Source organism: Neoarius graeffei, chromosome 18 (genome assembly GCF_027579695.1).
Source record: "Neoarius graeffei isolate fNeoGra1 chromosome 18, fNeoGra1.pri, whole genome shotgun sequence".
NCBI classification, from domain to species: domain Eukaryota; kingdom Metazoa; phylum Chordata; class Actinopteri; order Siluriformes; family Ariidae; genus Neoarius; species Neoarius graeffei.
Genome location: NC_083586.1, coordinates 38,391,851 through 38,408,587, shown reverse-complemented (window position 1 = coordinate 38,408,587; position 16,737 = coordinate 38,391,851). Strand labels below are relative to the sequence as shown.

The 16,737-nt window shown below is 41.6% G+C and overlaps 2 protein-coding genes across 2 annotated transcripts in view; one reads left to right on the top strand and one right to left on the bottom strand.

Moving 5' to 3' along the window:
• Window positions 1-7,248, top strand: part of taf5 (TAF5 RNA polymerase II, TATA box binding protein (TBP)-associated factor) — a 41,393-nt gene extending 34,145 nt beyond the window's left edge. Inside the window, exon 11 of the mRNA XM_060898789.1 lies at window positions 6,680-7,248. Coding sequence (XP_060754772.1) covers window positions 6,680-6,897 — 218 coding nt within the window. The 3' untranslated portion in view covers window positions 6,898-7,248. The remainder of the gene's footprint in view (window positions 1-6,679) is intronic.
• Window positions 7,121-16,273, bottom strand: atp5md (ATP synthase membrane subunit k). The gene is made up of 4 exons (XM_060898790.1): window positions 16,172-16,273; window positions 15,655-15,745; window positions 7,349-7,449; window positions 7,121-7,216 (listed from the first exon to the last, which is right to left on the bottom strand). The coding sequence occupies exons 2-3, from the start codon at window positions 15,739-15,741 to the stop codon at window positions 7,360-7,362; spliced, it is 177 nt and encodes a 58-aa protein (XP_060754773.1). The 5' UTR covers window positions 15,742-15,745; window positions 16,172-16,273; the 3' UTR covers window positions 7,121-7,216; window positions 7,349-7,359.
• Window positions 16,274-16,737: the final 464 nt, after the last annotated feature.

The following is a 16,737-nucleotide window of genomic DNA, read 5'->3' as shown; positions in this document are numbered from 1 at the left end:
GTTACTTACCGGCCATCAGAATATTGATTATTTATTAGATTTGATCATGAGAACAAATGTCATTTTGAGAGATTATCTGTTATTCACGTGAAGCGTAAAAAGTCACACACTGTCTTCGCTAGTCACACAACGTTTAGCAAGGCTGCTTGTCATATCTATTGTTAGTAGGGGTACTATTATATTAGCCCCCCCCCCCCCCCCCCCCCAACAGTTCATCAAAGACCTTCACACGAAGAAGAAATGGCCGTGAAGCGAGCAGAGAAGTAATAAGTTCGAACCTTTTTGTTTACGACGCTCGCTTGCTTTTGGAAACTGATGCTGCCAAAGCAATTCTTCGACATCGTTGATCAATGTGTAACTTTAGGAGCTGTTTATGATGGAATCAAGAAGATTTGGTACCAAAAGAACATTTGGGATATGAGAATGACAACAGCACGGCTTGAACTAAGACACATTGTACACGATCCCAAGAAAGCATTTTCCAAAGCAAAATGGCGGAGTTTTCCTGCAATTTATCTGCATAAATGTGTTCAGGGTTGAGAATTCAGTGTAATTTTGGAATCGTTATTAAAGTGCATATCACGGGTAAATTCAGGAGCAAGATCAGTGTAATTCTCCTATTTTATATTAAACTTTGGTCAAATATCTGTCACATTTTGTGCAATTCTTTTTTACCTTGCGCAATACCAGAAAAAATCAGTTGAAATCGAGCCATTTGAGGTGAATTGGTCCACCTCTGAAAAAACTTGGCATTTGGATTTCCTGGCAAACATTGATTTTGGTGACGTCGCGTGCGGGACGCCTCCCTCTGAATCCTACGTCAGCGCTGGTTTGTTTATGAGAAAACGACCTGGTGGTTTTCTGCAAATTTCTTCAACGTTATCGCGTAATTATTAAAATGGTTAACAGATGTATCGTAGGAGGGTGTAGCAACACCAATCTTGATGAGATTAGTACTCATCGTTTTCCAAAAGACTGGACAATGAGAGAGAAATGGGAGCGCTTCATGCGAGGCACCCGGCAGCCGAGGACCAAAGCAGAGCCGAGAAAAAGACCAAGAAAATCGGCAATTCACAAGTTGACTGTTGCCAGGGTAAGAAATAAGAGAGACTATACTCTAAATTAGGTGTTCCTGTGGTACACAGATGATGTTATTTATTGACATACGAAAGCGCTGGGTGATGACTTACTTCACACGTATCAAGGGATCTGCGTGTCAGGGCTTGAGATCTTGGGACCTGTCAAACATGTTAAATGTATATACGACCCCGCTTAGCCGATTCCATGTGTGTAGCTTATGAAATCTTTCTCCTACAGTAGCCAGTACTCTTCTAAATGAAGAAATATATAATATTTTTTCTAATTACGATTTATGTAACAATAGATAGATGAGCATTGATACATGAATCCATGGGTTTAGAAGCTCAGGTGACAATTCCATATTTCAATGCAAAATCGCTAGCTGCTAAACCTGGTCTCCACAGGCTGTGCACTGAAACCGTGCAAAGCTCGCGCAGCCTGCTGGCGCTTCCGCAGGTGACGTCACAAATCTGGCTCCAGACTCCCTTGGGATTTTTCCAGACGTGTTTTATTTTATTTAGACGGCCTTGTGCAAAATTACCCTTCTGGATGAGTGTGTAAAGGGACATTCTTTTTTTTTTTTTTTTTTTTTAACACACGAAATTGGTCCAGGACATACACTTTAGTAGTAGAAAGCTGAAAATTTGCAAATAAGTATTGTATGAGAGCCCTTGTATATTTTTTTTTGAAGAGAACTTTAGCTTGTACAAAGTTAAAACTTCTCATCTCTATCTCTATCCGCTTTATCCTGTTCTACAGGGTCGCAGGCAAGCTGGAGCCTATCCCAGCTGACTACGGGCGAAAGGCGGGGTACACCCTGGACAAGTCGCCAGGTCATCACAGGGCTGACACATAGACACAGACAACCATTCACACTCACATTCACACCTACGCTCAATTTAGAGTCACCAGTTAACCTAACCTGCATGTCTTTGGACTGTGGGGGAAACCGGAGCACCCGGAGGAAACCCACGCGGACACGGGGAGAACATGCAAACTCCGCACAGAAAGGCCCTCGCCGCCCACGGGGCTCGAACCCAGGATGTTCTTGCTGTGAGGCGACAGCGCTAACCACTACACCACCGTGCCGCCCTATATTAGTTATTACTATTATATTGCTAAAAGGGAAGTAATATAATAGTAAAATCTAAAATTTCCCTGGTTTTCTCCCACCCCACCTTCACTCCCTCTACTTTCACACAAAATCAGGGGCAAGTTATGGACACACTTGGACTTAGACAACCTTTATTGTCATTCAGTATGCAACAAGTGTATACAGAATGAAATTTCATTGCAATTTGGCTCAGCACAGAATTAAATATGAAGTGTATTAAATTAAGTAATGCAGCAGCAAAAATATTATAAAGTGCAATAGTATAAAGTGAGGGTGGCACGGTGGTGTAGTGATTAGTGCTGTCGTGTCAGTGTAAAAAGTGTAAAATTCATTCAAAAAATTGCAGAAAATTTATGCTTTTTTTTTCAAAATGGCAAGTAAAGTTCTGTTGGTGAGCAGCTTTAGTGTTGCATCGGAATTTAGCTCAAATACTAAAATTGCTTTTTAAAAAAAAAAATTGGTTGTATTCCTATGACTTTTGGCGTGCAAGTAGTTTTCCCTTCTAGTAACCTGTGTGAGCGGTACCGATTTTATTGCCCTCTTCGTCATTACATATTTTAACTACATATACACACAGCAGAGCCTAATCTAGGGCGTGTAATACGCAATTTTTTTATCTGTCTGTCGCACATCCACTTTTTGGGCACGAGGGTGATATCGCGTATCTATTCATTTTATCGCGCATTTATAAGTAGAGAGCGTGTAGTCGCGTTTTACTGAATCTTGTGCGTATCAATTTGTCAGCACCAGCTAGCAAGCACTGCGGTAAATATAGCGTTGTTTACACACCAATCGGAAAATATCGGAAAGGACCGAAGTATTCCGAATGGTTTATTTAGCGGGTAAAACAGTTTTGTGAACTATTATATCATTGGTCACTGAACCGGAAGACTGTATCTCAACCAATCGTGTGAAGTGTTTTAAAAATACCCAAAAGCACATGGCATATCGTTCTGTCTCATCCAAACATAACATTCAGACCCTCCAGGATTTCGCGATTTGCAACATCAACGCAAATTCAACCAATCCCCGTGAATTCAGGGCGGTGTTGCAATTCTATCCAATCACCGCAAGTTTCCCGCAAATTTGACCAATCGTTGGCGTCGTCTTGAGGTGACAACAAACTACCTTCCGCCTTACTTCCGTGTATACATTCAAGAGAAGCAGCATGTGCGCAGTGTTGCCAGATTGGGCGGTTTTAAGTGCATTTTGGCAGGTTTTGAACACATTTAGGCTGCAAAACGTCAGCAGTATCTGGCAACACTGCATGAATAGGCTTAAATTCTGTTACTGAAGTGTGTTGTGTTTACAGTGAAGGACTGTGTGCACTTTATTTTTTTTTTACTTAAAAATTAATGGATGCCAACATTTTTGCCAAAATGGTATTTTATTTTCCATTGTTTAGGCAGCTTCAGCATCATACTGTGAGATTCTGTTAATTGTTTTTTTTTTTTTCTTCTATGAAGCCTGAGCCATTTATTAGTTTATAATTATTGTTTAATTTAGTCTTCAGGAGAGACTGCCTGCACACAGTACTACAGGGATGTGACTTTTTCCGCGAATTTGCGGAATTCCGCTTTTTTCACCTCAAAATTTAAAAAAAAAAATTCCGATTTTTCGCTCAAAAATCCGCATTCATATCCTATTCGTTCCGACTTTCAGTAATTCCGTCATTGAGATGAAACGAGGTACGTGATTGGCCCATCGGTCTGTAACAACCAATGAACGCGCTTGTTAGATAGCTGTACGTGAGCTCGCTTCAAACAAAGAGTTGAAAGATGGCAGCCTCCGTGATCGAGCGTAAAGATGCACCTGATCATCAGTTTGGTGTGTGTTTTTAAAGTAAATAAACATGGGGAAGAAGAAAAAACAACCCAGCTCATTTCTTTCCCCATAATAAGCCTGTGAGTGGTGATGGTGTCACTGCACGTGCGACAGAGTGACGAAGGTTGCCGTGGCAATGGGGCCTCACGCCATCTGTTGCTTCCTGGATGCGCATGCGCACGCTATGAAAGCTGTGGCGAAAAGGTTAGCATCGGAGGCTAAACCTTCTGAGGAGAAAAGAAGGGGCGGTTTTTATTTCAGTTTGTTTTAGTTACGTCCGAAGAAACAGCAGTTTAAATCACGGCTCTAGTTTACAAATCAAAATGGTTACTCAGTGAAAACAAAACAAAAGCTCGAGAGCGGGGGAGTGGTGTAGAGAGAGGGGGAGCGGTGGGAGTTTAACCCGGGAAAGTGAGTCTGTGAGGCGGCAGTGATGCTTGACTCCTCCCCCCTCCTGCCTCCTCTCACTTTACCTCAGAGTCTCTGCCAACTTCATCACAGATCATTTCACCTTTTTCACTCCAAGTTAGTTTTAATTTTCACTCAAAACTTTTCCCACAGCGTGGATGTAAGGTAATTATACACAATTTTGATTTGTTTATTCAACATTAAAATGTTAGTGCAAATAATACATACTTGCCAACTTTTCAAAATTCTCATGAGGGAGAAAAGTGCATGAAAGACATTTTCAATTGGCCGAGGGTCTGATGCGTGGTTGAAATGATAAAAACAGTGGATCCCAATTAATTGCAAACACATTTTTTGTGAATGCTGTTTAGTGAAAGTGATTTTTATTCTTGCATATGAAAATCCTCAAGTGAGTGGACACTGTGCAGTTCTGTATACGAGTCAATTTCACAGAAAACGTTTTTTTTTTTTTTTTGTCCGGACGTGTTTTGTTTACATTTTGAGATTTCTAAAACCTTTTTATGGTCTCATATGATAAAACATTATCAGTTCTACCTTGCATTTCAAAATTTGACTACTTTGGTTCATAAATGTGCATTTTGTAGCAAATTTTAGGGTCGAAAATGAGCAAAAATGGCTGTTCTACTGAAGAGAGACTTTTTTCCCCAGACATGATTCTTAATGTTAGACAAAGGTGGAATTGAAACTTTTTCATGTTCAACGACAAGACTGTGGAAACTACAATGGACATATGATGTCACAAATTGAAAATGCCATTAAGAAAAGATATTTTTCGATTTTTCGTTAATTTTTGTACCTGTCCCAGAGGTTTGTCAGTTCTGTTACCGTGATTAATCACATAAAAATAAATGCTCCCAAAAGCTATTATTGAAATTATTTGTTGCCAAGGATCTACATATTCTCACCTTTTATATGGATGGCGGAATGAACTGAATCTGAGAATATTTACTTAAAAATTCAGTTTTGGTAAGTAGTCTATGCATGACTAATTTTTTTGTGTCAGTCCTGTTACCCTGTCTAAACGGGGTGTGCAGTAACTTAATCAAATATTAGAAGTTGCCATACATAAGAAGCAAACCGGGAGACTACCAGGAGCAATAGAGTTTAATAAATAATGGCGGATGAATTCTTATGTTGCATCATGTTTGTTTGAAAAGGCACATTTAGGTATGTTCAACTTCTACAGTAATTGAAAGTATAAATTTTGTTTTTCCTTATACAATTTTCTATTTATTCTAATGCAGATGATTTAATTTAGAATGACATTTTTAGGTTTCATGTTTTGGCTTTTTGTCAGTTAAGAATCATTGAATTTACTATAGGGGCTCAGAGTTGCATGTTGACCATTAAATTGGCTTGAATTTGTTAATCATGACAAGTGTTTGCTTGCCATTTTAGTACAATTTTTAAGTCAGAAAACCCCAGAACCCAGGAGCTTCGCCCTCCCTTGTCCCCCCCCACCAGGGCACTGGCCTGGACCAGCTGGGGGCCTGTGGCCCCCAGACCCCCGGCTAAAATTTTCAGATAATTTCACCAGCCCCAAATCACATCCCTGGTACTAGTATTAATAGTTTTTTTTTTTTTTTTCTTACTTGAAAGCTGAGGCATTTATATTATATTTTAAGGTAATTTCATGTTGTGCTGTGAGGTTCTCTGCACTTTTGTAGTCCTGGTAATCTTACACATTCTACATGATTGCTGCTTTTTTTTTTTTTTAGTAATTTAATTTTTCTTGTTGAAAGGTCAATTTACTATTATCTTAATGATATTCTAAGTAAAGATTAATAAAACTTCTGTTTATAGATGTACTCTTGAAAATATCTACCAATGTATTACTTATTTTTCTGTCCCCACTAACTGGAACAAATGAGGGATATTTTTACCCGTGTTAATATTTTCTGTCCCCTGTTTCTACAACTGGTGAGGGATCTGTCCCCTATTTTCAAATTCCTAGATTAGGCTCTGACATAGGATACATCTTGTACCCCTGGATCCTGCAACTGATAAGATTAAATACTAATTTCAGAGATTCTGCAACAAACATTCAAGTTTCAACTGATAATTTAACCGAAATCATACATAATGCTTTGTAATTCGAGTGTTTTAAACTGGAAAAAAGTGGTTGTGTTGTTACTAAATTAGTCCCAGACCTAGTCATTTATATAACGAAGAAGCAAACGTGGGTTTCATATCTGCATAACATCTGAGCCAGCGATATTCTCCTCACTGCAGGCTCCATGGACAACACGGTCCGGCTGTGGGACGTCACCAAAGCCGTCGACGACGTGGAAACGGACGATTTCACAGCAGCCACTGGTCACATTCACTTACCCGACAACTCTCAGGAGTTATCACTCGGGACGTACCTGACCAAATCCACCGCCGTCATCCACGTCCACTTCACCAGACGCAACCTGCTCCTGGCCGCCGGCGCGTACATCTCCCAGTGATCGCAATCCAGCCTGAACAGCTCAAAGGGTCGCTCGACTGCACCGCCTTTCTTAATCGGGTATTAAAGCGGAGATTCTTACAGACCTAACCATGTGTGCATTTCTATCAGTTCTACATGGACGCTGAGACTTAAAGTTCATTACTTTACACATCACTGCCATACAGGACTGTAGCCCAAGCCTCCTGAACTGTACAGTCTTTTATAATTATGTAAATAAAACATTATGTATTGTTTTGGTACAAGTTTTATTTTTAACATTATTTGACTGAAGACAACCAGCTACTGAATCTTCATCCTGTACAGCAAAGTCACACAACCTGTAAAAGGGGAGGGAGGAAGGGAAGGGAAGGGAGAGAAAGAAAAAAAAAAGCTGCCATTATGGGTCGATCTTAGTGTTTAAAACAAGAGCCTGGTCAAATCTGATTCGCAGGCAAGAACCAGCAGTCTACCTTTTATAACATTAGCTTGCCGTCACAGCCTTCTGCTTCTTGGGCTTCAGTTTGAAGAACAGGAGAATGGCGGCGATGCTGGCGTACGTGGCCAAGACGCACTGAAAAGTACAGACAAATGCAATAATGACTGTCGATGGGAACATTCCTGTTACCGTTCAATCTAAAATCACATGCCGTCAGTGGGTTCGGTGTTACAGTAAATACTACTCTACACTGTGTTCCAAATTATTATGCAACAAGTGTTTAAGAGTGGTAAGGTCAGATATTTTTTGTTTGTCAGTTAAACTCATGAATGGTAATGTGTATCAGGGCTCTGTACATCACCGAAACCAATTAAGACACCTGTGCTAATTAGTTTGGCAGGCGAGTCCAATTAAAGGGGAAACTACTAAAGAAGGTTGTCCCACATTATTAAGCAGGCTACCATTTTCAACCAAAACGGGCAAGAAAAAGGACCTGTCGGCTGCTGAAAAGCAGCAAATAGTTGAATGTTTGGGTCAAGGCATGGCAACAATCAAAATTGCCAAGAGACTTCATTGCACCATCAAGAAGTATGTAGCTGATTCAGAGCACACACGTGTGCGTGCCGATAATGGAAAATCCAGGACTCTTTCCTACAGGCAAATACGTTGGATCAAAAGAGCAGCTGTAAAAATGCCCTGTCATAGCAGCAGACACGTTTTTGAAGCTGCTGGTGCCTCCAACAAGATGCAGGGTCCTCCAGGGGTTTGCAGCGGTGCGTTTCGACCTCCCCTATCCATTGGACGCAAGCAGAAACGGCTCCAGTGGGCCAGGCAATACATGAAGACTGACTTCAAAACTGTTCTGTTCACCGATGGATGGAGTGGTGGGTGGGTGGTTGGTTGACAGCCACCCCATGCAAACAAGGCTACGGCGCCAACAAGGAGGTGGTGGAGTGATGTTTTGGGCTGGAATCATGGGGAGAGAGATTGTCGGCCCTTTTAGGATCCCTGACGGTGTGAAGATGACGTCCGTAACGTATGTGGAGTTCCTCAGAGAACACTTCCTGCCATGGTTCAAAAGGAAGAATCGTGCTTTTCGAAACATTTTCATGCATGACAATGCACTATGTCATGCTGCAAAGAATACATCTGCATCTCTGGCTGCAATGGGCATCAAAGGAGACAAACTTATGGTGTGGCCCCCATCCTCCCCTGACCTCAACCCTATTGAGAACCTTTGGAGCATCATCAAGAGAAGAAGTGTTTATGATGGTGGGAGGCAGTTCACATCTCAACAGCAGCTCCGGGAGGCTATTCTGTCCTCATGCAAGGCAGTTCCAGCAGATACTGTCCAAAAACTGACATTCAATGGATGGAAGACTTGAGAAGGTCCTTTTCAACAAGGGGTCCTATGTTCAGATGTGACTTCACTTGTGATAATGTTTTGATTTAAATAGTGTTTGATTTCAGTTAGTCATGACCGGCTAATGTTTCTAATTTCACACATGACCATTTTTTGTTCTTTATGACAAAATGTTTGGAAACTCAATTGTGCATAATAATTTGGAACATGCATTTTGGGTGCATTTGTGGTTTTTATTTCTTAAAAATTTACTGTTATCATTGGGAGGTTCGTTCAAAAACATTTGAATTGTACTCTAATGGTTGATGACTGGAAAATCATGATGACTGCCATTAAAATAGATCAGTGGTTCTCAAACTTTTTTCACCAAGTACCACCTCAGAAAATACTTGGCTCTCCAAGTACCACCATAATGACCAACATTAAAATACAGTAGCATAGTAGGCCTAAGTATTCATTAAAAACAAGGCGGAGGTTTTATTTAACAAGTATATTTAATATTGTTGGCCACTGTAACATTACACACAGTACTTTGAACAGTAACACTGTTTAAATATAGGAAAATAAAACACTGTACTTCAATAATGAATCAAATAAATTGGCCAAATCTGCAACATCTGTAGTCTCATCAAGCTGTATGGTAAAATATCTACTGTTCTTAATGCGCTCAATCAGTGTCTTTTTAACATCGTCAGCCATGTCATTTATTCTCCTTGACATGGTGTCATTTGAAAGCGGCACCAAGTTTAACTCTCTGGCAGCTTTCTCTCCACACATGATACGTGTCATCTCTCTGGCTAATGGCAAACACAGCAGTTCCCCGATTGTGTGCGGCTTACCGGCTCTGGCGATCAGGAGGCTGGCACGATATGAAGCTTCCTGTGCTTTGGCTACGGGTGTACCATAGGACAGAAAGGTGGAATGCTTCAGTTCATCACGTTTTCGTAAAAAAAAAAAAAAATCCATTGGTTTGTCCTTTAGTGCTGTGTGTTTGGTTGTAAGATGCCGTTTGAGATGCGATGGTTTCATGGACTCATTGCTCAGAACGTCCTCGCATACAACACACTGCGGCCTGGGCAGCTCCTCTGTCCCGCTCCAAATGAATCCCAGGTTTATATATTTTTCATCATACTTCCTCCTCACTGGTTTCTGCCGTTTGCTAGCAGTTCTGGGGCTGGTTTTGCCACTGTCGTTAGCATCCACGCTCGGCTCACACACGTCCTCTTCAGTTCTCCCTCTCTCCTGATCCACGCTCCCATTCGCGGATTTAAGCCACGACAGTAATTTTGTCGTACTCGTCATAATTAGCAAAGCCACCTCCACCTTTTCCCATCACAGCCTGGTCTACCAATGGCGGATAACCGTCTGTCAGCGGAACCGGTGGGAATGCGTACGTACGCTACGTATGGCTACCCAGAAGCACTTGCAAACTTTTTAAAATTATTGACTTAATTTGTATCTCCTTTCATTTTCTTGTTATCGGTTGATAGGATATTTTCGTCCATTCGGATATTATGGATAGTATTTCACGTTTTATTTTATTTTTTAAATTTTATTTATATTTAATTAAGTGATTCTTTGGCGTACCACTAGAATGGAGCCCGCGTACCACTAGTGGTACGCGTACCACAGTTTGAGAATCTCTGAAATAGATAATTTAGGAAAATCTGAAAATATGATTTGCATAATAATTTGGAACAGTGTATATTGGTAAAGTCAATTATGGTTCTAGGATCGAGGCGTGCACAGGATCGTCATCTGGCCTTTGTCCTGGGAGCTTCATATGACTGACTGTTCCTGTTAGCAAAAACCACACCTCTATTTTAGGTCCAAGGTGTGATGGGAGGTGCTTTTACACTTACCAGTCATTCATAATGAAAAACTGTAGGTAAATCTTTGTGCCAATTAAACACTTTACGATATGCTGTTATTTAATTATTCACCCAAGGCGAGGTGAATAATGAGACGAAGTTGAGGTTATTATTCACAGAGCCTGAAGTGGATAATTATTTGTAGTATAAATACACAGGTGACTTAAAAAAAAACCTTTCAAACATGGCATGCAGATGTAATAAAGGCGCGGTGTGGCGTGGACTTGTCACTTATCTCTGCCGACTTGCATGAAATACTTTGTTTTGAAATCGATAAAATAAATTCCACTTTACCTGTGAATACTTTGACCAAACTTCGTAGCATCTTTAGTGCTTTTAGGAACAGCATTTCCTTTCATCATTTCTCATTCTTCACTTACGCTGCCGAAGCGATCAGCTGCAATTTTTCCGAGTTGGTCAAGAAATTCAGACCATTTCTTGATAATCCCCTGTGTATTTTTACTAATAGAAAAACTTTTGTGGTATTAGCGGAAAGGGGAGAGAATTAGGCCCCGCCTCATCAAAAACATGTTTGAATTTAAAGTGCATATCACGGGTAAATTCAGGAGCAAGATCAGTGTAATTCTCCTATTTTATATTAAACTTTGGTCAAATATCTGTCACATTTTGCGCAATACCAGAAAAACTCAGTTGAAATCAAGCCATTTGAGGCGAATTGGTCCGCCTCTGAAAAAACTTGGCATTTGGATTTCCCGGGAAACATTGATTTTGGTGACGTCGCGTGCGGGACGCCTCCCTCTGAATCCTACGGTTACAATGCCAATCGCCTGTTAACATTTATTGGTAAACTACAAAACTAGAAATTAATACAAACAATGGATGATTAAATTGTGATCGACGAAAACACTTCGAAAGTGGATAAAAAGTGGAAGAAAGACTTTGACAGGTTAAACATCATTACTACTCATTTATGTAAGCACCGAGGAAAAACGTAAAAAAAAAATTTAATAAAAACTTAATACCACATACCACTGACTTTTTTTTAAATAAAATCTGGATGTTGATAATTGTGGAACGGAGTCACGTGATCTGATGCGCCAAATAATCAGGAATCAACTTTTTTTTTCCCCCCAGTTGAAGTCTGAGTAATTATTCATACACAATTTACATATTGAAAGTCTTTTCTACTTTTTCCAATGGCCAAAAGATCGTTAAGGTGTCGATAATTGTAGCCACCGCTCTAGAAACTGAAAGTTGGACTCTTCTGCTGGGGGCTTGTTGCCCCTCACCTGTGGGGAATATGCCCAAAAAAATAATTGTTGAAAAACTGTTGCACTTTATCACTGGATTTGATGCCAGTTAATTTGTGTTTTGGTTCTATTACACTGTTAATAATGTTGCACTCTTTAGCTGTCTTTCTGTTGCCATCCTCATATTTGAGGTTCAACCAGCTTCTATGGATTCCCTTGGATGATTATAGCACACCAGAAGGACCCAAACCCTCATCTGGTGATGGGTACACATACACACCTACAGGTAATTTAGGCTACAACCACACGACAACGAGATTTTTTTTTTAGCAGGTTTTTAAAAAGAAAAATCGCGTCCACATGGGCAACGGATCAGTAAAATATCAGGTACATATGGCAACACTTGCTGAAAACGATGCAATACACATGCCACACCTCTACGTGCGCTGTAAGACGGTCCCATCGGAGACACCAGAACAATAGAAGAAGTAGGACGCATGCACATAAACCCCTTCTTCTACCCGGCGTGAAGCACTCACAGGAACAAGCACACAAGAAGAAGATGGCTGCGACTACGCGAGGAAATCGTGCCTTCTGTGTGTACAAATTAGTTTTATTAGTGTGCATAGTTTTATATAACTTAATTTTCTTATTGTGTGAGAACATTTTGAAAAGCATTTTTATATAATTTATATAACTTTTTTTATTGTGTGAACATTTTGAAAAGCAGTCTTATCCAATAAAAAAAAAGAAATTCAAGAAATGGTTCAGTTACTTGTTTATTTAAAAGAAAAGCCTTATACAAAAGTGAACGCAATGCAGTGGTTCATACAAAACATTGTTGCTGTTGTTGCGAATGATGCGCGCGAGAGTGCTGCTTGTTCTAGTCATGTGGTTGTGACGTCATCGTAAACAAATCTGTTCTACTCATCCAGACGACTTCGCAACGGCGCCAGGAACCTGTTCTCAAAAAAATATCGTTTTGGGTGCCCCAAAACGCCAGTGCCGTGTGGATGCCAGGCCGAAACGATAAACAATTTTATCAGATTCACCTGAATCCGTTGCCGTGTGGACAGGGCCATAGAGTAGCCATCCATCCATTATCTGTAGCTGCTTATCCTGTTCTACAGGGTCGCAGGCAAGCTGGAGCCTATCCCAGCTGACTATGGGCGAGGCGGGGTACACCCTGGACAAGTCATCACAGGGCCGACACATACAAACAACCATTCACACCTACGGTCAATTTAGAGCCACCAAATGGCCTAATCTGCATGTCTTTGGACTGTAGGGGAAACCGGAGCACCCGGAGAACAACATGCAAACTCCACACAGAAAGGCCCTCGTCAGCCGCTGGGCTCGAACCCAGAACGTTCTTGCTGTGAGGAGACAGTGCGAATCACTACACCACCGTGCCGCCTGTTTAGAGGAGCCAACTGAACTAATCTGCATGTCTTTGGACTGTGGGAGCAAACCCATGCAGGTATGAGGAGAACATACGGACTCTACACAGAAAGGCTCCAGTTGGTTGCTGGGCTCAAACCCTGAACCTGATTGCGCCGCCCAGACATTCTTTCTACCATCGTTTTAAAAAAGTTTGGGGCGCAATACCTTCCTTTCCCCTAATAGGCCATTTGCAGGAATTGGTCACGTGTCAATTTTCCCCATAGCAACAAGCCCGTGGTGGGCAAGCTAACCTGACATTCCTTGACAACCATAAGAGTTTGACTGGTGATGCGAAGCAATCCATTTCTACAATAGCCGTTTTTACCTTTTCTACCCGAATTTGTGTGTACTTGGAAAAGGTTTGTGGTTTTAACTTCTGTCGTAAGTTAAAGCGAATCATTGGCTGTAAAAGTGTTTTTTTGGTCTCAAGTTGGTCGCCACTGAAAGAAATTCATGTGCGAAATGGTGGATTTCTCAGGTATAACTAATTTCTCCTTTTCTACCTTTATCATTCGCTTAGTGCGTGTGAAGATTCTTGAAAATAAATAGAGATATCTGTAGATGTGGGGGTTTTTTTTTAGCCGATAAGCAGATTGGTCTGGAGGTCCAGACCAAGGTCCCAACCAGTTCTGATCGAGGGAGTCGAGGTGGAGGCTGTGGATTCCTACAAGCACCTCGGGCTGTGGCTGGACAGGACTTGCAACACCAACCACTTGTACAGGAAGGGACAGAGCAGGCTGTACTTCCTGAGGAGGCTGCGGTCCTTTAGCATCTGCAGGAAACTCCTGTGGATGTTCTATCAGTCTGTGGTTGCCAGTGTCCTGTTTTACACTGTGGTGTGCTGGGGGGGGCAGCACATCTAAGGAGGACACATCCAGGCTGGACAAACTGATCAGGTGGGCCGGCTCTGTGGTCGGCGTGAAGCTGGACTCTCTGGTGACGGTGGCAGAAGAGAGGTCTATGGACAAACTACTGAACATCATGGACGATGCCAGTCACCGTCATCAGCAACCAGAGGAGGCTGTTCAGTGACAGAATGCTCCTTCCCAAGTGCTTGACGAACAGACTTAAAAACTCCTTTGTCCCTCACCCCATTGGACTGTACACCTCCTCTCTGGGGGGGAGGAGGGGTAACAGGAGGACAGGACGGGAAAGAGCAGTAGCCTAGCCTGACAATAAGCAATACTGGACAATGTGCAATACCTCGCCTGCTGGACTCCCCCCATATCTTATTCTTTTTTTTAATACTTGTATATGTAAATACATAATTTAATTTATTTCGAAGTTCTCTTTTCTATTCTCCGTTTATTCTGTAATGATGCTGCTGGAATTTTCCCTCAGGGAACCTGCCCAAAGGGATCAGTAAAGTTTAATCTAAAAAAAAAAAAAAACCCAAAACTCTCTTTTACAGCCAATGATTCACTTTAACTTACGACAGAAGTTTAAACCACAAACTTTTTCCAAGTACACACGAAAATTCGGGTTTAAAAAAAAAAAAAAACCCAGTAGAAAAGGTAAAAACAGCTATTATAGAAATGGATTGCTTTGCATCGCCAGTCAAACTCTTATGGTTGTCAAGGAATGCCAAGTTAGTTTGCCCACCACGGGCTTGTTGCTATGGGGAAAATTGACCCGTGACCAATTCCTGCAAATGGCCTATTGTGGTTTCAAAAAGTGTACATCACGGGTAAATTCAGGGGCAAGATCAGTGTAAATCTATTTTATATTAAACTTTGGTCAAATATCTGTCACATTTTATGCAAATTTTTTACCTTGCACAATACCAGAAAAATTCAGTTGAAATCAAGCCATTTGAGGCGAATTGGTCCGCCTCTGAAAAAACTTGGCATTTGGATTTCCCGGCAAACATTGATTTTGGTGACATCACGTGCGGGACGCCTCCCTCTGAATCCTACGTCAGCACTGGTTTGTTTATGAGAAAACGACCTGGTGGTTTTCTGCAAATTTCTTCAACGTTATCGCGTAATTATTAAAATGGTTAACAGATGTATCGTAGGAGGGTGTAGCAACACCAATCTTGATGGGATTAGTACTCATCGTTTCCCAAAAGACCGGACAATGAGAGAGAAATGGGAGCGCTTGGTCTACACAGGCTGTGCACTGAAACCGTGCAAAGCTCGCGCAGCCTGCTGGCGCTTCCGCAGGTAACGTCACGAATCTGGCTCCAGACTCCCTTGGGATTTTTCCAGACGCGTTTTATTTTATTTTTTTCTGCTGTAGACAGATGGCCTTGTGGAAAATTACCCTTCTGGATGAAGGGACATACTTCCATATATATATATATATATATATATTAAAAAAAAAAACACGAAATTGGTCCAGAATATGCACTTTAATGGTGCCATCCCACCACCCCGTCGTTGATTGTTTTCCTAGAGCAGCACGTCCTAACGTTTTATGAAACAGCTTCAGTGAGAAGGTCGTGACTTACATTCCTCCTTCCTGTGATGGTGTAGGAGTTGAAGTACTTGGCGATGCCGGTGTACTGGTGCTGAGCTCCAGCGTCATGAGCAGCCATGATGCTAAAACATACAAACATTCATGTTAATGACGATGTGAGTTTGAACCTGCGCCCTTCAGAAATCTCTCACAGATCCACTCACACCAAGCACAGAGCCATGGCTGAGCTTCACAAAGCCATTTTACACTTCAGTAAAGTCACTGAGCTTCAGGAATCCATTTCATGCTTCAGTAAAACATCACTGACTTTAAGGATTAAATCATCAACACAAAGATATTTCAGTGAAAGCGCCATAGTTTCCGGTTATATTAGTAACCGGTTAGCTATAGCATGCTAGCATCACCGTGCCCTAAATACACAACACACAACTTATTATTATTATTATTATTATTAAATTATTACCCTTCTTTAACCTTATTTAATACATTTTAGCAAACTATAACGATTAAAAAAATACACATTTACGAAACATTCGTTTAAATTTCACCTTCCACACTAAACCTCTTCTATAACCGAACCGGTGCCCTTCAATCCAGGAGGCCGCAAAGCAAAGTGAGTGCTAACAGGAAGTCCCGCCTCCTTCATGACCTAGGCGATCTTCTTCTTCTTCTTCTTCTTCTATCGATTTATTGGCGGTTAACAATCGATGTGTATTACCGCCATCTACCGGGCTGAGGTGTGATCTCAAGGGATATTCTCATCTCATCTCATCTCATTATCTGTAGCCGCTTTATCCTGTAGGGTCGCAGGCAAGCTGGAGCCTATCCCAGCTGACTACGGGCGAAAGGCGGGGTACACCCTGGACAAGTCGCCAGGTCATCACAGGGCTGACACATAGACACAGACAACCATTCACACTCACATTCACACCTACGGTCAATTTAGAGTCACCAGTTAACCTAACCTGCATGTCTTTGGACTGTGGGGGAAACCGGAGCACCTGGAGGAAACCCACGCGGACACGGGGAGAACATGCAAACTCCGCACAGAAAGGCCCTCGCCGGCCACGGGGCTCGAACCCAGGACCTTCTTGCTGTGAGGCGACAGCGCTAA

What these genes read in the sequence shown, in the direction of transcription:
- atp5md (XM_060898790.1), bottom strand. Translation starts at nt 15,741, where the DNA reads ATGGCTGCTCATGACGCTGGAGCTCAGCACCAGTACACCGGCATCGCC. An exon ending in CCATCACAGGAAGGAGGAAT is followed by an intron (nt 7,450 to 15,654) that starts GTAAGTCACGAC and finishes TGTACTTTTCAG; the next exon opens with TGCGTCTTGGCCACGTACGC.